Here is a 16,494-nt window from a genome sequence, read left to right as displayed (position 1 = left end):
TTTTAAGACAACGCTGAAAGCTAGGTGACAATTGAGCAATGTCTTCAAAATTCTTAAGAAAATGACTTCCAAATTAGAATTCTACATACAAACTATCAAGTATAAGAGTAGAAGTGTCATTTTCATTCATGCCATTTCAAAATCATTTACTTTCCTTGTACTCTTCTAAGGTACTGAAGAACAAAAGAGAAAACATGGAATATATAGCAAAAATGCAAACCCAGGAGAGGAGAAACAAAAGAAAACCCCAGAAAAATAGTAAAACAGATCCACAATTTCTTAGCTAAGGCTAAGAAATACAGATTGGGGGAATGTGGCTGAGGCAACAACACTGAAAGACATTATCACTAAAATGCCTGCTGCCACTCTTTTCTCTTTTCAAGCTGAAGATAGCATGCAGGGAGGATTACCCAGATTCTTACATACACAGTACTTGACTGTGTTATCCTTGTGTTTGTTTCCCACTCTTCCATCTCCATGCTCTGCTGCCTATAACAGCTATGGCTAATCATATTATACCCTCCCCCGTCACCAAGTCTGTTTTAACCTGTCCTCTAAATTGGCAGGCTATTGTAAAATTACAAGCAATAAATAGCGCAGCTCATCCCACTTTCCCTGACCATATTTTCGTAGGACACCAATCTACTCTATAACCCTGCCACACGCCAACCTCATTAACCCTGTTTCCAGGATGCATGACCTTGGCCAATGACTTCTCCAAAATAAGGCTTGAAAAGCCTCAGTCATGTTGAAGCCAGACTGACCCAGATAAGTCTCTTTTGCCTTTTATTTTCCTATTGTGGAGCTTTCAACTAATACTGCCTTTTTCTTTATAGATCTAAGTTTGTGACAGCTATTCAGATTTTCAAAACTAAACGTTAAGAATTTGTAGATAATAGAAATCTAAAGGAAAAGAAATGAATTAGATAAAAGCTAAGATGGTTCTTATACCCCTGGAGAGGAAAGGTAGAAGATGCAATTGAGAAGGGGCACAGGGCTCTGACAGTAATGTTCTATTTTTTAGAGCTTATACATAGTGTCCTATTATTCTTTAACCTCTACATAAACATTTCATACACTTTTTACCTTGTATGTATGATACATTACAATGTAAGTAGTAAAAATCTTTGGGAAATACATATAAGGTAAAAATTGGCCCTGCAAGTATTAACAATTCATTACTGTGCTCAGCATTTTCCTAATAAACACTGACAAATGGTTATACTATATGTATGACAATGATTATGGATATTCTATAGTTTGTCTTAGATATGTGGCATGCAACTTTTATAATAGTAGGCACTAAACATTAGTCATTACTATACATTTTTTGTAATATATAACTAGCACTGCTGTTAACTACATCACAGTATAAATCTACAAAAAAAAAACCCAACTATCAGTCACTTACTTGTCAATGTCTGCCATGTTGTAAGAATTCCAAATATCTGTGGAGAGAAATATTAGTGTTAAAAAAGCATACAATTTACTTAAAAATCAATAAATACATTTGAAACTAAAACCCTTTAAATCAATAACATGTTGAAAAACTACCCCAAAAGAAACATATATTCCCACTTAAAAAACATTAGTGTTAAGAAAAATGATGGAACAGAGACTTTCATGGTAGTCAAAGTAATTTTTTAGAGGATACTGCTTAAAATAAGCAAGTTACTAGAAGGCATTTAGAATCTATCATGCAAGAACTTTAATAATAGAACTCTTGGTAAAGATTTTAATGTATGTAAGAATCACAGAAAGTAACAATACAAAGGATCTTTACACAAATTCCTGGTAACAACCATGAATGGTCAATTTTTGTTTAAATTTTTAGGCTTCTTAGTACCTCACAGAACAAACCCACTTCATTTTTAACATGAATTTTTATCAAGTTTGTCTAAAAGCCAAAATTTGCCACCTACTACACGCATTATACGCCCCCCCCCCAGATCTTCTTTAAAAGTTTAATAATCCCTGTGTCAAATGTCAGCCTGTTAAATTTTTTAATGACAATTATAAAGCTCTGGGTCCCAACTCATGTCAACTAAACCTTCTCTGTCTCTTCAAACATACTTTATGTCACATCACTGATAACTACTACACACACCCCAGCTTACTCTGGATATGAATTGTCAACAATGCTCTTGGTTGGCAGACCTGAATATTGTTAGAACCAATCAGAGCACATCCTAAATTCTTTCTCACTGTAAGATTAGTGTTAACTTAAAGAATACTGCTTTTAGAAAACCAAAACTTAAGGTAAAGCGTATTATATTCAAGAAGAAAAATGGCTGAATGCTACTGGTAATACAGATTAGTAAAAAAAAAATTATATACAATACATATGTGTGTGTGTGTATACACACATGTATATTAAAACAAGCTTAGATCCCCCCCACATTAAAATCAAGTTATCTTTTAAAAATTAAAACGTTTGTCTTTAACTCAGAAAATGATAAGATGATTCCTTATACCTAAATGCTTAATATGCTTATTTAAAGTGTTAAGAAGACATACTAGCCCTGACCAGTTGGCTCAGAGATCAAGCATCGGCACTGTGTGGTAATCCCAGGTTCAATTTCCGATCAGGGCACACAGGAGAAGTGACCATCTGCTTCTCCACCCCCCTAACCCCACTCCCACCCCCGACCTCCACCCCCGTCCTCTCTCTCCCCCTCCAGATGTTATGGCTAGATTGATTAGGGCCCATCACTGTGGGCGCTGAGGATGGCTCCCTGGAGTCTCTGTCTCAGGTGCTAAAAATAGCTCGGTTGCAAGCATGGCCCCAGACTGGTTACTGGGTGGATCCCAGCTGGGGCACATGCAGGAGTTTGTCTATCTCCCCTCTTCTCATTTGGAAAAAGGGAGGGGGGGGGGAGACATACTGATTTTAGCAGTCAGGTGCTAATATTTGGAGTATTATTACTACACCTACACTGTTAAACCTCAATGTCCATTCTGTGGCATGACATTTAGAATTCAAAATCCTACAGCAAAAATCTTTCGATTCTTCATTAAAGAGGACTCAAGACAGACAGGATGGTATTTACTTTAGAGTTTTGAAGTCAGATCAATTGCGTTGACACCAACTTTGTAGCAATTTTGCGTAGGAAGAAACTTTTGGACTTATTTAATCACCTATAAAATTAGAAAATAAAATTTTTCCCATGATGGATTGATCTTATTAAGAAGCAAATGCATAGGCCCTGGCTGGTTGGCTCAGTGGTAGAGCGTCGGCCTGGCGTGCCGAAGTCCCGGGTTCGATTCCCGGCCAGGGCACACAGGAGAAGCGCCCATCTGCTTCTCCACCTCTCCCCCTTTCCTTCCTCTCTGTCTCTCTCTTCCCCTCCCGCAGCCGAGGCTCCACTGGAGCAAAGATAGCCCGGGCGCTGGTGATGGCTCCTCGGCCTCTGCCCCAGGCGCTAGAGTGGCTCTGGCCGCGGCAGAGCAACGCCCCGAAGGGGCAGAGCATCGCCCCCTGGTGGGCAGAGCAGAGAGTCGCCCCTGGTGGGCATGCGGGGTGGATCCTGGTCGGGCGAATGCGGGAGTCTGTCTGACTATCTCTCCCCGTTTCCGGCTTCAGAAAAATACAGGAAAAAAAAAAAAAAGCAAATTCATGTAAAAAGATTTAAATAATTAGCTGGGACAATGGTTAAAAAAAGAAACATTCCTTCAGTTCTGACAAATTACAGAATAATCAGTAAATATACTACTGTAATATAAGATGTTAACATTAGGGGAAACTGGTTTAGGGGTTTATGGGAACTCTTTGAACTATCTCTACAACTTCTCTATAAACCTAAAATTACAAATAGTTTATTTTGAAAAAGACAGATTCCCACACTCAGATTCTGAATAATCAAATCTGATGGAGCAGACCCAAAAATCTGTATTCTAAACAAGAAACTGAGCTTCTGAAGTAGGTAGTATTAAGATAATCAGATCACACTGAGATATACAAGTTTAGGTTAACACATACATTATTTTACTAGAGCCAACAACTAAAATCAATGAAATTTTATTAATTCCACATGAAAATGCTAAGAAATCAGAAAATTTTCCATTCCTGGCGGTGACAAGTTAGATTATGCAGATCAGTTTTACCAATGAAAAATAACTGAAAGTATACAATATTTGTTACAACCTTAAAAGCATGGAAAATGCTAATAAGACAATAAGGAATTCCTAAACCAATACTGAAGGCAAAAAAAAAAAAAAAGAATAAAAAAGAATAAGCAACACTGGCCAGATAGCTCAGTTGGGTAGAGCATTGTCCCCAAGCACAGAAGTTGCTAGTTCAATCCCCCAGTCAGGGCACATACAGGAACAGATGTTTCTGTCTCTTGCCTGCTCTCTCACTTACTCTCTCTAAAAATCAATAAAAAAAAAAAACATAGCCTGACCTGTGGTGGCGCAGTGGATAAAGCGTCAACCTAGAAATGCTGAGGTTGCTGGTTCGAAACCCTGGGTTTGCCTGACCTGTGGTGGCGCAGTGGATAAAGTGTCGACCTGGAACGCTGAGGTCGCCGGTTCAAAACCCTGGGCTTGCCTGGTCAAGGCACATATGGGAGTTGATGCTTCCTGCTCCTCCCCCTGTTCTCCCTCTCTCTCTCTCCCCTCTCTCTCTAATAAAAATGAATAAATAAATAAAAAAAAAATCATTCTGTCACAAACAGAAGTGGAATTTAAAAAAAAAAAAATTTAAAAAAAAAGAAACCCTGGGTTTGTCTGGTCAAGGCACATATGGGAGTTGATGCTTCCAGCTCCTCCCCACTTTCTCTCTCTGTCTCTCTCTCCTCTCTGTCTCCCTCTCTCCTCTCTAAAATGAATAAAAAAAAAAATTAAAAAAAAAACACATAAAAAAAGGAGAAGGAAGTCACTTTTGCCATGAGGGTAACAGCCAATCTCAAATTTGAACCACAGTACAGTGTTAGCAAAAGCTCTGGACCCATCTAAGGTGAGGACTCTATGGTAACCTTCCTAAATTAGGTAATAACCCCAAAGTGCTGAATTCTCAGGAACAATAAATCAGTTCTCCTGGAAAAAAATTCCAAATTTACCTCATCAGTGTTGCCCTCACAACTCCAAGCTATGAACTTCAAGAGGTTTCTGACAGTTCCTAGGTTTATGCATATCAAAACCTAAGTGAAAGGTACCTTCATCCTAGACCTCAGATAATTCATAAAAGTAATTCTCAAAAGCAATAAGGGCAACAAAAAACAACAGAAAGCAGTCTACAAAGACTTAAATATTGTCAAAAAGGCTCCAAAATTACAACTATAAACATAGACAAAACAACCACGTTAACTATGTTTGAAAATATGATGTCTGCAGCCGTGTCTGTAAGGAACAAGTCATCTATTACACGTGATGTAGCTAATTCAGCAAAGAACTAAATAGAACTTATAGAAATGGTGGCGCAATCAAATCTGATGGAGCAGACCCAAAAATCTGTATTCTAAACAAGAAACTGAGCTTCTGAAGTAGGTAGTATTAAGATAATCAGATCACACTGAGATATACAAGTTTAGGTTAACACATACATTATTTTACTAGAGCCAACAACTAAAATCAATGAAATTTTATTAATTCCACAAACCTACATAGGCAGGTTCAAGAGTAGACTAAACATGACTGGAGAGAGAATTGAGCGAGCTCTCTGAAGCAAGCTTATAAGATGACAGAACTAAAGGATAGAAAATACCAAAGTTGAAAAGCATTTTAGTATACAATAAAGTCTAAGATTTAACACAAGTTCTAGGAGTAGAGGAGATAATGGACAGAGTATTTGAAGAAATTATGAGCAACAAGTTTTCCAGAACCAAGGAACAACAGTCCTACAAATCCTAATCAGGAAAAATAAAAAAAGAAACCCACACTTCTATCAGATGTATCAAGTGAAAAGACAAGGCACTAGAAACAGTGGTTGTCTCAAAAACACAGAGAAAAGACTTACCGTATTTCCCCATGTATAAGACGCACATTAATTTTGGGGCCCAAAATTTGAAAAAAAGACAAGTGCCAAAGAGCAGGAAATGCCAATAAAAAAACCCTACAACCACTGTATAAGACGCACCCAGTTTTTAGACCCCAAATTTCTTGGAAAAGGGTACGTCTTATACATGGGGAAATACGGTAGATTAACTTCAAAGATACAAAAGACAGCTTTTTTCTTCAGACAACAGAATGTGCTGTTGTGCTTAACACACTGAAAATAATGGAAGATTTTAGAATATTATCGTCAAAACATTCTTTAAGTATGAAAATTAATCATATCTTCATACATTTCAGGCAAAACTATCTCCAGCACTCATTGTAAGTTCTCTAAGGACCTTCTTCAGGCAGAAGGCAACTGATCCCAAATGAAAGGTCTAAGACAGGGGTCCCAAACTACTGGCTGCATGCGGCCCTGAGGCCACTTATCCAGTCCCCCACCGCACTTCTGGAAGAGGCACCTCTTTCATTGGTGGTCAGTGAGAGGAGCACAGGAGCATCCATGCTCTGGGAGTACTGTATGTGGCGTCGCTCGCTCACATACAGTACTACTTCCCAGTACTACTCCCAGTGACGTGGGATGCACACGTCATGGCTCCAGAAGCACATCATATCACTTGTTACGGCTAGCAGTGACAAATATGGAACTGAACATTGACCATCTCATTAGCCTAAAGCAGGCCCATAGTTCCCATTGAAATACTGGTCAGTGTGTTGATTTTAATTTACTTATTCTTTATTTTAAATATTGTATTTGTTCCGGTTTTGTTTTTTTACTTTAAAATAAGGTATGTGCAGTGTGCATAGGAATTTGTTCATAGTTTTTTTATAGTCCGGCCCTCCAATGATCTGAGGGACAGTGAATTGTCACCCTGTGTAAAAAGTTTGGGGACCCCTGGTCTAAGATATAAGAAATGAGCTGCAGCCTGACCAGGCAGCATGCAGTGGATAGAGAGCGTTGAACTGGGAGGCGGAAGACTCAGATTTGGAACCCTGAGGTCACCTGCCTGAGCGCAGGATCATAGACATGACTCCATGGAGGCTGGCTTGAGCAAAGGGTCACTTTCTATGCTGTAGTGCCCCCCCACCCCCTCGCCGTCAAGGCACATATATGAAAGCAATCAACAACTAAGGAGGTGCAACAAAGAATTGATGCTACTCATCTGTCTCCCTTCCTGTCTGTCCCTATCTAGCCCTCTGTCACAAAAAAAAGAAATGAGCTGCAAAAAAGGGTATCTACATATATCTAAATAAATATTTTCAACAAAATAATATCACCACTGTGAAATGTGTTATTAAATTAAAACTATCACAACATGAAATCAGTGGGGCAAGGGTAAGAGGGGAAGAAATGGATCCAAGTATTCTAATGTTCTTATGTATACATATTGTAATTTCAAGGGTGACCCTTTAAATATTAGGAAGACATATAAGATCTAAACTGAAGAAAAACAATGAAAATATATGTATTTTTACATCAACCTAAAATAAAAACTGGATGAACAAACAGAAAGCACATACTCACAAAAAAATCAGATTTAAATCTAAACACCATAGTAATTACATTAAATGTAAATCAACTAAAAACCCTCATTAAAAACTGTGAGTGAAATACAATCCTAATCAAAAGAAAGCTGATATCACTGTACTAACATCAGGAGAAAGACTAAGGAAAAGCATTAGTAAAGATAAGAAGATGAAAGTTTCAACTCACTACCCAATATGTGTAATATATAGATCTCAATGGAAAAACAAGGTTCATCATGACTGAAGGCATACCTTAACTTGAGAACTTAAACACAAAGAAAACCTTTCAGGGGAGAAAAGGAGGATAACAAGCAATTGAATCAAACCACAAACTGATTAATTTGTGATCCTGTTATAGCTAGATGTACAACATGAGCTATCAAATGACTTATCATAACAGTAAACCTGATTCTGAGTGAGTTCTCCTTACTTTTAACAAAAAGGAAAGAAATTTAACATTTATAGAGCCTACTACTGTATAGGGGACTATCACAGGCTTTCCTCTTATTTGCTGATAAAATATTAAGCAACTTGCTCAGCAACACACAAGAGGTTAAGTGAAGAAACTAGGAATTAAAATGACTTCTAAAACCCGTCCAGTCACCATTTCAAAAACCAAGGTGCCTTCCCTATCAGCCTATGCCCCATAGATTATTATAACCAGTTACTAGTCCTTTATGGAAAATTACTACTTCATGGCGACAAAGCCAATCATTACAGACCACACGTTTTAAAGCAAAAGAGTTCATAGAAAACCAGTACTACCCCAAGGATAAGATCTCCCTTTACCTCTGACCTCGTATCTCACTCCAAATGCACTTCAACATATCTTTCGAGCATTGCTGTTCTGTTGATATTTTCAGTGGTCTAGGGGCTCTACACTTTATTTGGCTCCAACATAACTTGCTAGTCAAAATATAATATTCTTTATGCTCAATTTTTCATCAGTCAACTTAGTCCCAAGCAAAATGGACTCCTAGTTGACAATATCATCTGTTCAAGGGACCTCATTATATTCAAGGCAGTGTTTTTCAACTGCTGGTCTGAGGACTGGTGCTGGTCTGCCAGAAATTACACACTGGTTTGTGAAAGAGTTAACCACCCTGATGTCGTGTGAAGATTATAGACCCAATGATTATAGACTCTGTAATCTTCATACAACATCAGGGTGGTTAACTCTTTCACGAACCGGTGGTTGAAAACCACTGACCTAAGTAGTAGCTGATTCGGTGGCAAAGAAACATACTGCATTGGACTGACATTTATAAATATAAACACGCCCAAGCATAAACAAACAATAAAATTATTCACATGAAATAAGACATATGTTGAAAGAAGTTAACTGTTAAGTGCTGCAGCTTTTCCTTGGAGCACACTGAAACCAAGTAAGAGTGCTTTTGAATTCCAAACTTATGTACAGCATAACAATTTAAGTAAATAAAAACTATCCCTTTAAAACCAATACAAAATTCTCGTCCTAAATCATCACTGCTCAGCTGCGCATCTTGGAAAAGTTGCTGTAACTACTGTGTACCTTAGTTTCCTCATTAAAATGGTCATACTACCTACCTCCAGGAGTATTAAACTGGTTAACACTTGTAGAATAATTTAAAACATTGCCTGAATAATCACCCAATAAGTGCTGTTATATTTACCTGCTGTGCTCTTCTATACCCCTTTTACCTTAGAATATAACCCAAAATAATACTCTTCAAAATTACACCCCCCTTTCCCAATAAAAATCAAAATATACAAGGCCCTGGCCAGGTGGCTCAGTTGGTTCCCAAAATGCCAAGGTTGTGGGTTCAATCCCTGGTCAGGACACATACAAGAATCAATCAATGACGGCATTAGTGAGTGGAATAATAAATCAATGTTTCTCTCCCTCCTAAAAAAAAAAAAAAAAAAAAAAAAGCCCAATAAATTTATTTATATATATATATATATATAAAATATACAAACATTCTGAAGTACACAGCCTACCTTCTGTGGCAAGCCCAGTAATGTGATCTAGTGGTCTGCTGTCAATGAACAAGGATGAGTGAAAAGAATAGCTCTCATCTTCTAATCCCTACTCTGCCCAACAAGTGAAGAACTTATTGAGATGAAATCAGTATGAAATGGAACTTATTATCACCACTGTAACAGGTTCATGTAAAGAATGTTAAATATGACTCTAAATTACTAAATTAGTTTTGGTACAGACAAAATTTAGAGATTTTCAAACAGATTTGGTGAATCTTTAAAATGCTATTTATCAAATTAATATAGTATTGACCTAAAGAGTCAATCTATGAAGTCAAGGTTTTAATATCAGATGTCCAAGCCGACCTATCAATAGATGTCTAGTTCCATCTACCCTCCAGACTTCCTAAAAAATAAACCACACATTTTAGATTTTGAGGCATTTGAACTTGGACGACTTTGAACAAGCACCTGAGACTTAATACTCCAGAAGATCTCTGCAGAACTCATTAACCTCCCGTCAGTTTTAAATAAGTTAACTTTATATACAGCAGGTTCCCGAACATCATGGTTTTGAGGTAAAGCCCGTTTCAATGTTGTTTCATTGTAAAGGTGATTAGGTGATGTAGGATCTCACCTCTTGTTTATATTGATTAGCCTATGGTACACTGGTTTCCTTATACATTGTTTTACTTAAAGCCCACAGACCTATGAGGTGAGGACTTACATACAGTGTAAAATTTTCCCCTTATCCAAAGGTAATGTGTATTACTTCCAAAGTAAAATAAGTATACTGTAAGAAGTAGTATTAAAGCTAACAAGAAAATAGGAACTAAATGCTAAGTTGAAGAGGTTAACTTGATGCTATTTTCAAAAATGACAAATTTCATTTTACAGCTCAGCTCTTCTGAAACCAGGTAATCAGTATTTTTAATGTTTAAAGCACAGTCCTTACAAAAATAACTGAGACAGTGATACCTAAAATAGAGGACCCTTGAAGACATCCTAAACCCAGTTCATTTTCTGTATTGAAAGTCTAGCCCTCCCAGATGAGACCTCATTCCCTGTGTCCCTTAACCACCTCATTTTTTGAAGTGGCAGCATTGGCAAGGCAGGTTACAAAAACCTGGCTTGCCAAGTTTACCCTATCATTCCACCCCATAGCACCTCCACCTTACCCCTACTCATCTTAAAAACAAAACAGCTAGTTAAGTGTCTTATCTGGGAACTTAAATAAAGGAACTAACTTGTAAGAAAGCAAAGGAAACCCTAGAAAAATTAAAGACATTGCGAGACAAATCCTTTCGAATTAGCACCATAGAATATTTAGGGGTGATTAAGACAAATTCTCCCCATATAAAAGGCTGGTCAAGACACTCATCCACATTCTCACTGTTCTTGAGATATACACAAAAAGCTTTGATTAAGAATAGCTAACAAGCGCTCACACTCATCAATTCTTTAAATTCTAGCAATGGAGGCCCTGCTTCACCATCCATCACCTGACAGTCACCATTTCCTCCTGTACCAATAAAAAGATTAAGACTAAAGAGAAGCAGGTTAAAAGCGAAAGCCAAGGGCTGGATTTATTGTTCACTATTCATTTTAACATCCCACCATCTCCACAAGTTTCAATGAGGATAACTGAAGCTGCGGGGTCTCCGAGCGGTCCCCGGCGGCGGCCACGTGTCGAGGGAAGCGCCGGGGGTTTCCCCGCCCAGCGCGGTCACCGCCCCCAGTGGGCGGAGAGCCCAGGAGCCTCGCGGCCTCCCCGCCCCCTCCCCGCCCCGGGCCCCGTCCCTTCACAGCTCCTCCCTCCCATCGGAATTCGCAGCCTCCGCCGTTCTTTCCATCCCCCCAGCGGCCTCCTCCGGGTATCGATTTTGAGGAAACGGGGACATCGAGGCAGCAGTAGGCTATGCATTCAGCCTGGCCCGCACCCCTCAGCCAGGCGCCTGCGACGCAGACGCTGCCCGCTCAGGGCGCCCGGAGACGCCGTGGCCTCGCCCCCGTCCGCGCGGGGAAGCCGGTGGAGCTCGGAGTCCCTCGGCGCTGCCGCGCACGGCTCCCGGCCCGCCCAGGCCGCACCAAGCCCCGCATCCCCTCAGCCGTCCCCTCCGAAAAGCTACGAGGGCCTCTCGGACTACAGGGTCGAAACTCCACGTACGGCTCCGGCTTTGGCCTCACAGAACAAACCCGGAGGCCTGGGGAGCCCGCGGCCCCGGCTCTCGGTGTCCTGTCCCTCCGTCCCTGCCCTCCGCGCCGCCCGCCCAGCCGACATTACGTCCCCCTTCTCCTTCAGGCCCCCATCCGTTACCGATGGCTAGCACGGGGAGCCAGGCGACCGGAGCTGCGCAGTCAGTGACTCAGGGAAGCGGCGGGAGGCTCAGGAGGCGGCGCCGAGAGCAGATGGCGCTAAAAAAGACCCAAGAGCCCGCCGCTCGCGCTCATATATAATTAGCGTCAGCACGTAGGGCCAGCTCTGCCGCCCTCCCCCCCGCCTCGTCGTCTCCTAGCAACGCGAGCGGGAGGCGGGCCCAGGACGCGTTGCATAGCAACAGGGCCGTCCTTTTTCCCTGATGACCTCCACACCCTCTGCGCCCAGCTTGGGTTCCTCCGTTCTCTTCCGCCCCCCTCTGCACCGGACATCTCCCTTTTACCCGCTGCTCTGGAAAGGAAATTTCAACCCCTTTCGTTCCCGGGAAGGGCCCTAACCCGCGCTGCTTGCCGCCGTCCGCCTCGCTCCCCTCGACGTGATACAGGGAGGGGGTGAAAATGTACGGGCTAGGGGGCCGCGTCTGGTCCCAGCTCGCCGCAGCGTGGTAGCGAGCGCTGTTTAGTTCCCGTCCCGGTCCGAGGCGAATTTCTGCAACTCCCCTTCCGGCGTAACCGTTTTCTCTCCCTGCCCATTTCCCACCTAAGAACAACAGCTCCTTCCTCCTGACCACCTCCGCGGCGGCCTCTATAGGTTCTGCTTCTCCCAAAGGTGGATCTCACTGGCTTCCTGGAGTGCTCCTCGTATCTACCCCAACATCTTTTTACTGGACGTGAGATCCCACATTTTTCTTCAATTCTTCTGATGGATGAAATAGGCATATTTGTGTATTCTCTGGATGCTGTATAGTGAGGGTAGTCTTATTTCATCTCTCTGAAAAAGTAAATCCTATGTAAGTCCTCAGGACTGAGAAAGGGCATGGCCATTTTTCAACTGATGCTTCATCGAGTAATATTCACTCTTAAAACAAAGGTTCCCAGCCTGACCAGGTGGTGGCGCAGTGGATAGAGTGTCGGACTGGGATGCGGAAGGACCCAGGTTCGAGACCCCGAGGTCGCCAGCTTGAGTGCGGGCTCATCTGGCTTGGGCAAAGAGCTCGCCAACTTGGACCCAAGGTCCCTGGCTCCAGCAGGGGGTTACTCAGTCAAGGCACATGTGAGAAAGCAATCAATGAACAACTAAGAAGTCACAAGGCGCAACGAGAAACTGATGATTGATGCTTCTCATCTCTCTCCATTCCTGTCTGTCTGTCCCTGTCTATCTCTGCCTCTGTAAAAAAACAAACAAAAAAAAAAACAAAGGTTCCCAAAGAGTGATCTGGATCCCAAAACCCTTTCAAAAGGAGGTCAAAAGTATCAAAAGTATTTCTGCAATAGTACTTACTAAAAAGTTATTTGCTTTTGCACTCTCATTCTCTCCCAGTGGCATTTTCCAAAGGCTACATAACATGTGATACGGAAACATTGAAAACAAAAGCAGATGTTAGGATGCAGTCATCTGCTGTTAAACCAGACATTAGAGAGATTTGCCAAAATGTAAAAGAAGGCCACTCAAATTTTTTTGTTTGAAAAACATAAAGTAGTTTTGTCAACCAATGAAGGGTCTAATTGGAGCCAACCAACTTCAATTTGGGGTTCAGTGAAGAAGGAAACTATGCAAACAGCTCAATTGTGATGCAGTACCTGGAGCAGCTCAACAGTGTTACAGCTCAATTATGAAACAACACAGGTAGGTCCTAGCTGGTTGCTCAGTGCATAAAGCCTCCTCACCCACCATATAGATGTCCCAGGTTGGATTCTGGTTAGGACACATATGAGAAGCGGCTATCTGCTTCTCTTCCCCTCCCTTTTTCTCTTCTCTCTCTCTTACCCTTTATAGCCAGTGGCTTGATTGGTTTGGTTAGAGAGTTACCCTTCACCCCCAGGGTTGGGTGGGTCCCAGCTTAAGCCTCAGGTCATAAAGATAGCTGGGTTGAGCATGGGCCCCAGAGGAAGAGGGTGTGTTGTGGATTGCGGGGTAGATCCCCCCATGAGGTACATGTGAGAGTCTGCCTCTATATCCCCTTCACTTAAAAAAGAAAAAACAGCACAGGGGAGGCCCCTTTCTAGCTAGAAAGCACTGCTCTGCCTTGGTCAGGTCCAATCTGCTCTGCCTGCTATGCTGTATCTTCATGGTCTATGCAAGATTTTTGGATATAGTTTGGATGGTGTTTGGATACTATTTGTCCTCATCAATGAAAGTTTGCTGGTAAAAAGAAAGTAACGAAATATTGAAATCCTTGAGATCATAATGAATAAAGAAATTGTTACAATATGGCAACAAGAATGAATCGTAATATGCAGAGCTTGCAGAGTAGAACCACAATTAGACATCATTACATCATTACACACCCATTAAACATGCTCAAATTAAAAAAAACTGATAGTATGAAACACTGGTAAAAATTTGTAACAGTAGGAACTCTCATTCATTGCTGGTATCAATGCAAAATGATACAATCATTTTGGAAGACAGTTTGGCAGTATATTACATTCACTTGGGTAAATACCCAGGAATGAAATAGCTGGGTATGAATTAAAAACTGATGTATACACACACACACACACACACACACACCTGGAGGTGAATACCTATGGCACTTTATCTCAAATTGCCCCAGACTAGAGGCAATAAAGATGTCTTTCCACAGGTAAACAAATAGCGATACAATGCAAATTACTCAGAAAATTAAAAAAAAAAAAAAAAAAAAAAAGCTACTAATTTACTCAACAACATGGATGAATCTTAAATGCATTTTTTACTTGGTGAAAGAAGCCAGATTTGAAAGGCTACATATTGTATAATTCCATAGAGAAAAGGCAAAATTATAGGAATAGAAAACATCAGTGGTTGGCAGGGTTTCAGAGGGAATAAGGAGTTGACTTCAAATGTACCACAGAGGGAGGTAATGGAACTATTCTATACTCTACAGATATTGGGTACCTATATACTTTATCAATTTGTCAAAATCCATTTGCTGTATTTAAATTTTAAAAAATCAACCAGGATGTTGTGGGATCCTAGGATAGAATAGAGACTGTGACAAATTAATCTAACTGTACTTATTACACATATACAATATAACCTCACTGAAGGAGTATGTTAAAAATAAAATGACTTTGGAAATCAATGTTTTGACTAGAGAATATAAGAGTAAGGCAAAAAGAGCTCTGAATAAACACGGTACTTTATTTAGTAAATATGTTTCTCATAGGGATAAGTATTAAGAATTACAAACTAATTTACCTGTCTACTATGAAATCTGTTTTAGTTTGCTATGTAACAAAGTACCAAACTTGGTGGTTCAAGCAACAGAAGTTTATTGTCTCACAATTCTGGAGACTAGCAGTCTGAAATCAAGGTGTTGGTAGGGTTGGTCCCCTCTGAAGGCTGTGAGAGATCTGGTCCAGGCCTTTCTATTTGTCTTGTAGATATCTATCTTCTCTCTATGTCCTCATATCATCTTCCCTCTGTGTACATGTCTGTGTCCAAATTTCCTATTTTTATAAGGTCACCAGTCATATTGGATTAGGCCCCACCTTAATGACCTCATTTTAATTTGCTTACCCCTTACCTCTGTAAAGATGATCTCCGAGTAAGATCACACTATGCAGGCCCTGGCCCGTTGGCTCAGTGGTAGAGCGTCGATCTGGTGTGCAGAAGTACCGGGTTCGATTCCTGGCCGGGGAACACAGGAGAAGCGCCCATCTGCTTCTCCACCCCTCCCCCTCTCCTTCCTCTCTGTCTCTCTCTTCCCCTCCCGCAGCCGAGGCTCCATTGGAACAAAGATGGCCCGGGTGCTGGGGATGGCTCCTTGGCCTCTGCCCCAGGAGTTAGAGTGGCTCTGGTTGCAACAGAGCGACGCCCTGGAGGGGCAGAGCATCGCCCCCTGGTGGGCAGAGCGTTGCTCCCTGGTGGGCGTGCCGGGTGGATCCCAGTCGGGTGCATGCGGGAGTCTGTCTGACTGTCTCTCCCCGTTTCTAGCTTCAGAAAAATACAAAAATAAAATAAAATAAAAAAAAGATCACACTATGCAGTACCTAAGGGTCTCACTTCAACATATAAAGTTTGAGAGGGCACAAGTTAACCGATAATACTAGGGTCAAACAAATAAGTAAATAATTATAGATAATGGGAGCCAGGTGTCTCATTATCAGAGAAAAAGTTACAACTACAATGATCCTTGTGGTACTGGATTGGGGTCAGAGATATCAGTATGAATTCATGTCCATAGCTAGATGGTTTATGCATATAGAGGTTAGTATATATATACATATATTTCTCAGCTTTGTTCCATTGGGATGATCTAGAAGCAGTGACACTCCAGGAGCTGTAAGAATGCCCAGCACCCAGATGTTTATTTCTACATACTATTTACATACAATGTGCTAATTAAATACAAATATATATTAAATACATTGTAAGGGGTATAAGAAGGAATTGAGAGTGGAGTACAGAAGAAAAAGGGAATTGATTTATTTATCTAAAAGGGTCTTATCAGGGACTGGGAAGGAGTTACAGAATCAGTTTCCTCTTCTTTTTTTTTTTAATGGAATGTGACTGTACCTTTTGCCAATACTAGACATTCAATATATTTCATTTCTCAATGTTCTATCTTTACAGATAAAATTGTGATTCATATTTGGAAAGATTAGCTTAGATTAGGAGTGAAGAATAGTAAAATTAGATTTGTC

At 40.8% G+C, this 16,494-nt stretch overlaps 1 protein-coding gene and 1 non-coding gene across 6 annotated transcripts in view; one reads left to right on the top strand and one right to left on the bottom strand.

The window, feature by feature from the left end:
• Positions 1-11,957, bottom strand: part of NAP1L1 (nucleosome assembly protein 1 like 1) — a 37,259-nt gene extending 25,302 nt beyond the window's left edge. For 4 of the 5 annotated variants that reach the window (XM_066257612.1, XM_066257613.1, XM_066257611.1 and 1 more), the window contains exons 1-2: positions 11,804-11,957; positions 1,412-1,448 (exon numbers count right to left, since the gene is read on the bottom strand). In XM_066257612.1, the coding sequence (XP_066113709.1) occupies positions 1,412-1,428 (17 nt within the window). In that variant the 5' untranslated portion in view covers positions 1,429-1,448; positions 11,804-11,957. The remainder of the gene's footprint in view (positions 1-1,411; positions 1,449-11,803) is intronic. The other variant, XM_066257615.1, reaches the window with a different exon arrangement.
• On the top strand, positions 3,204-3,279 carry TRNAA-GGC (transfer RNA alanine (anticodon GGC)). Its single transcript has one exon. It is a non-coding gene; the product is annotated as a tRNA-Ala (tRNA).
• Positions 11,958-16,494: the final 4,537 nt, after the last annotated feature.

The sequence above is a fragment of the Saccopteryx bilineata genome, chromosome 2, assembly GCF_036850765.1.
Source record: "Saccopteryx bilineata isolate mSacBil1 chromosome 2, mSacBil1_pri_phased_curated, whole genome shotgun sequence".
In the NCBI taxonomy this organism is placed as follows: Eukaryota; Metazoa; Chordata; class Mammalia; order Chiroptera; family Emballonuridae; genus Saccopteryx; species Saccopteryx bilineata.
Note: the sequence above shows the minus strand (reverse complement) of the source record. Positions and strands in the feature narration are given on the sequence as shown.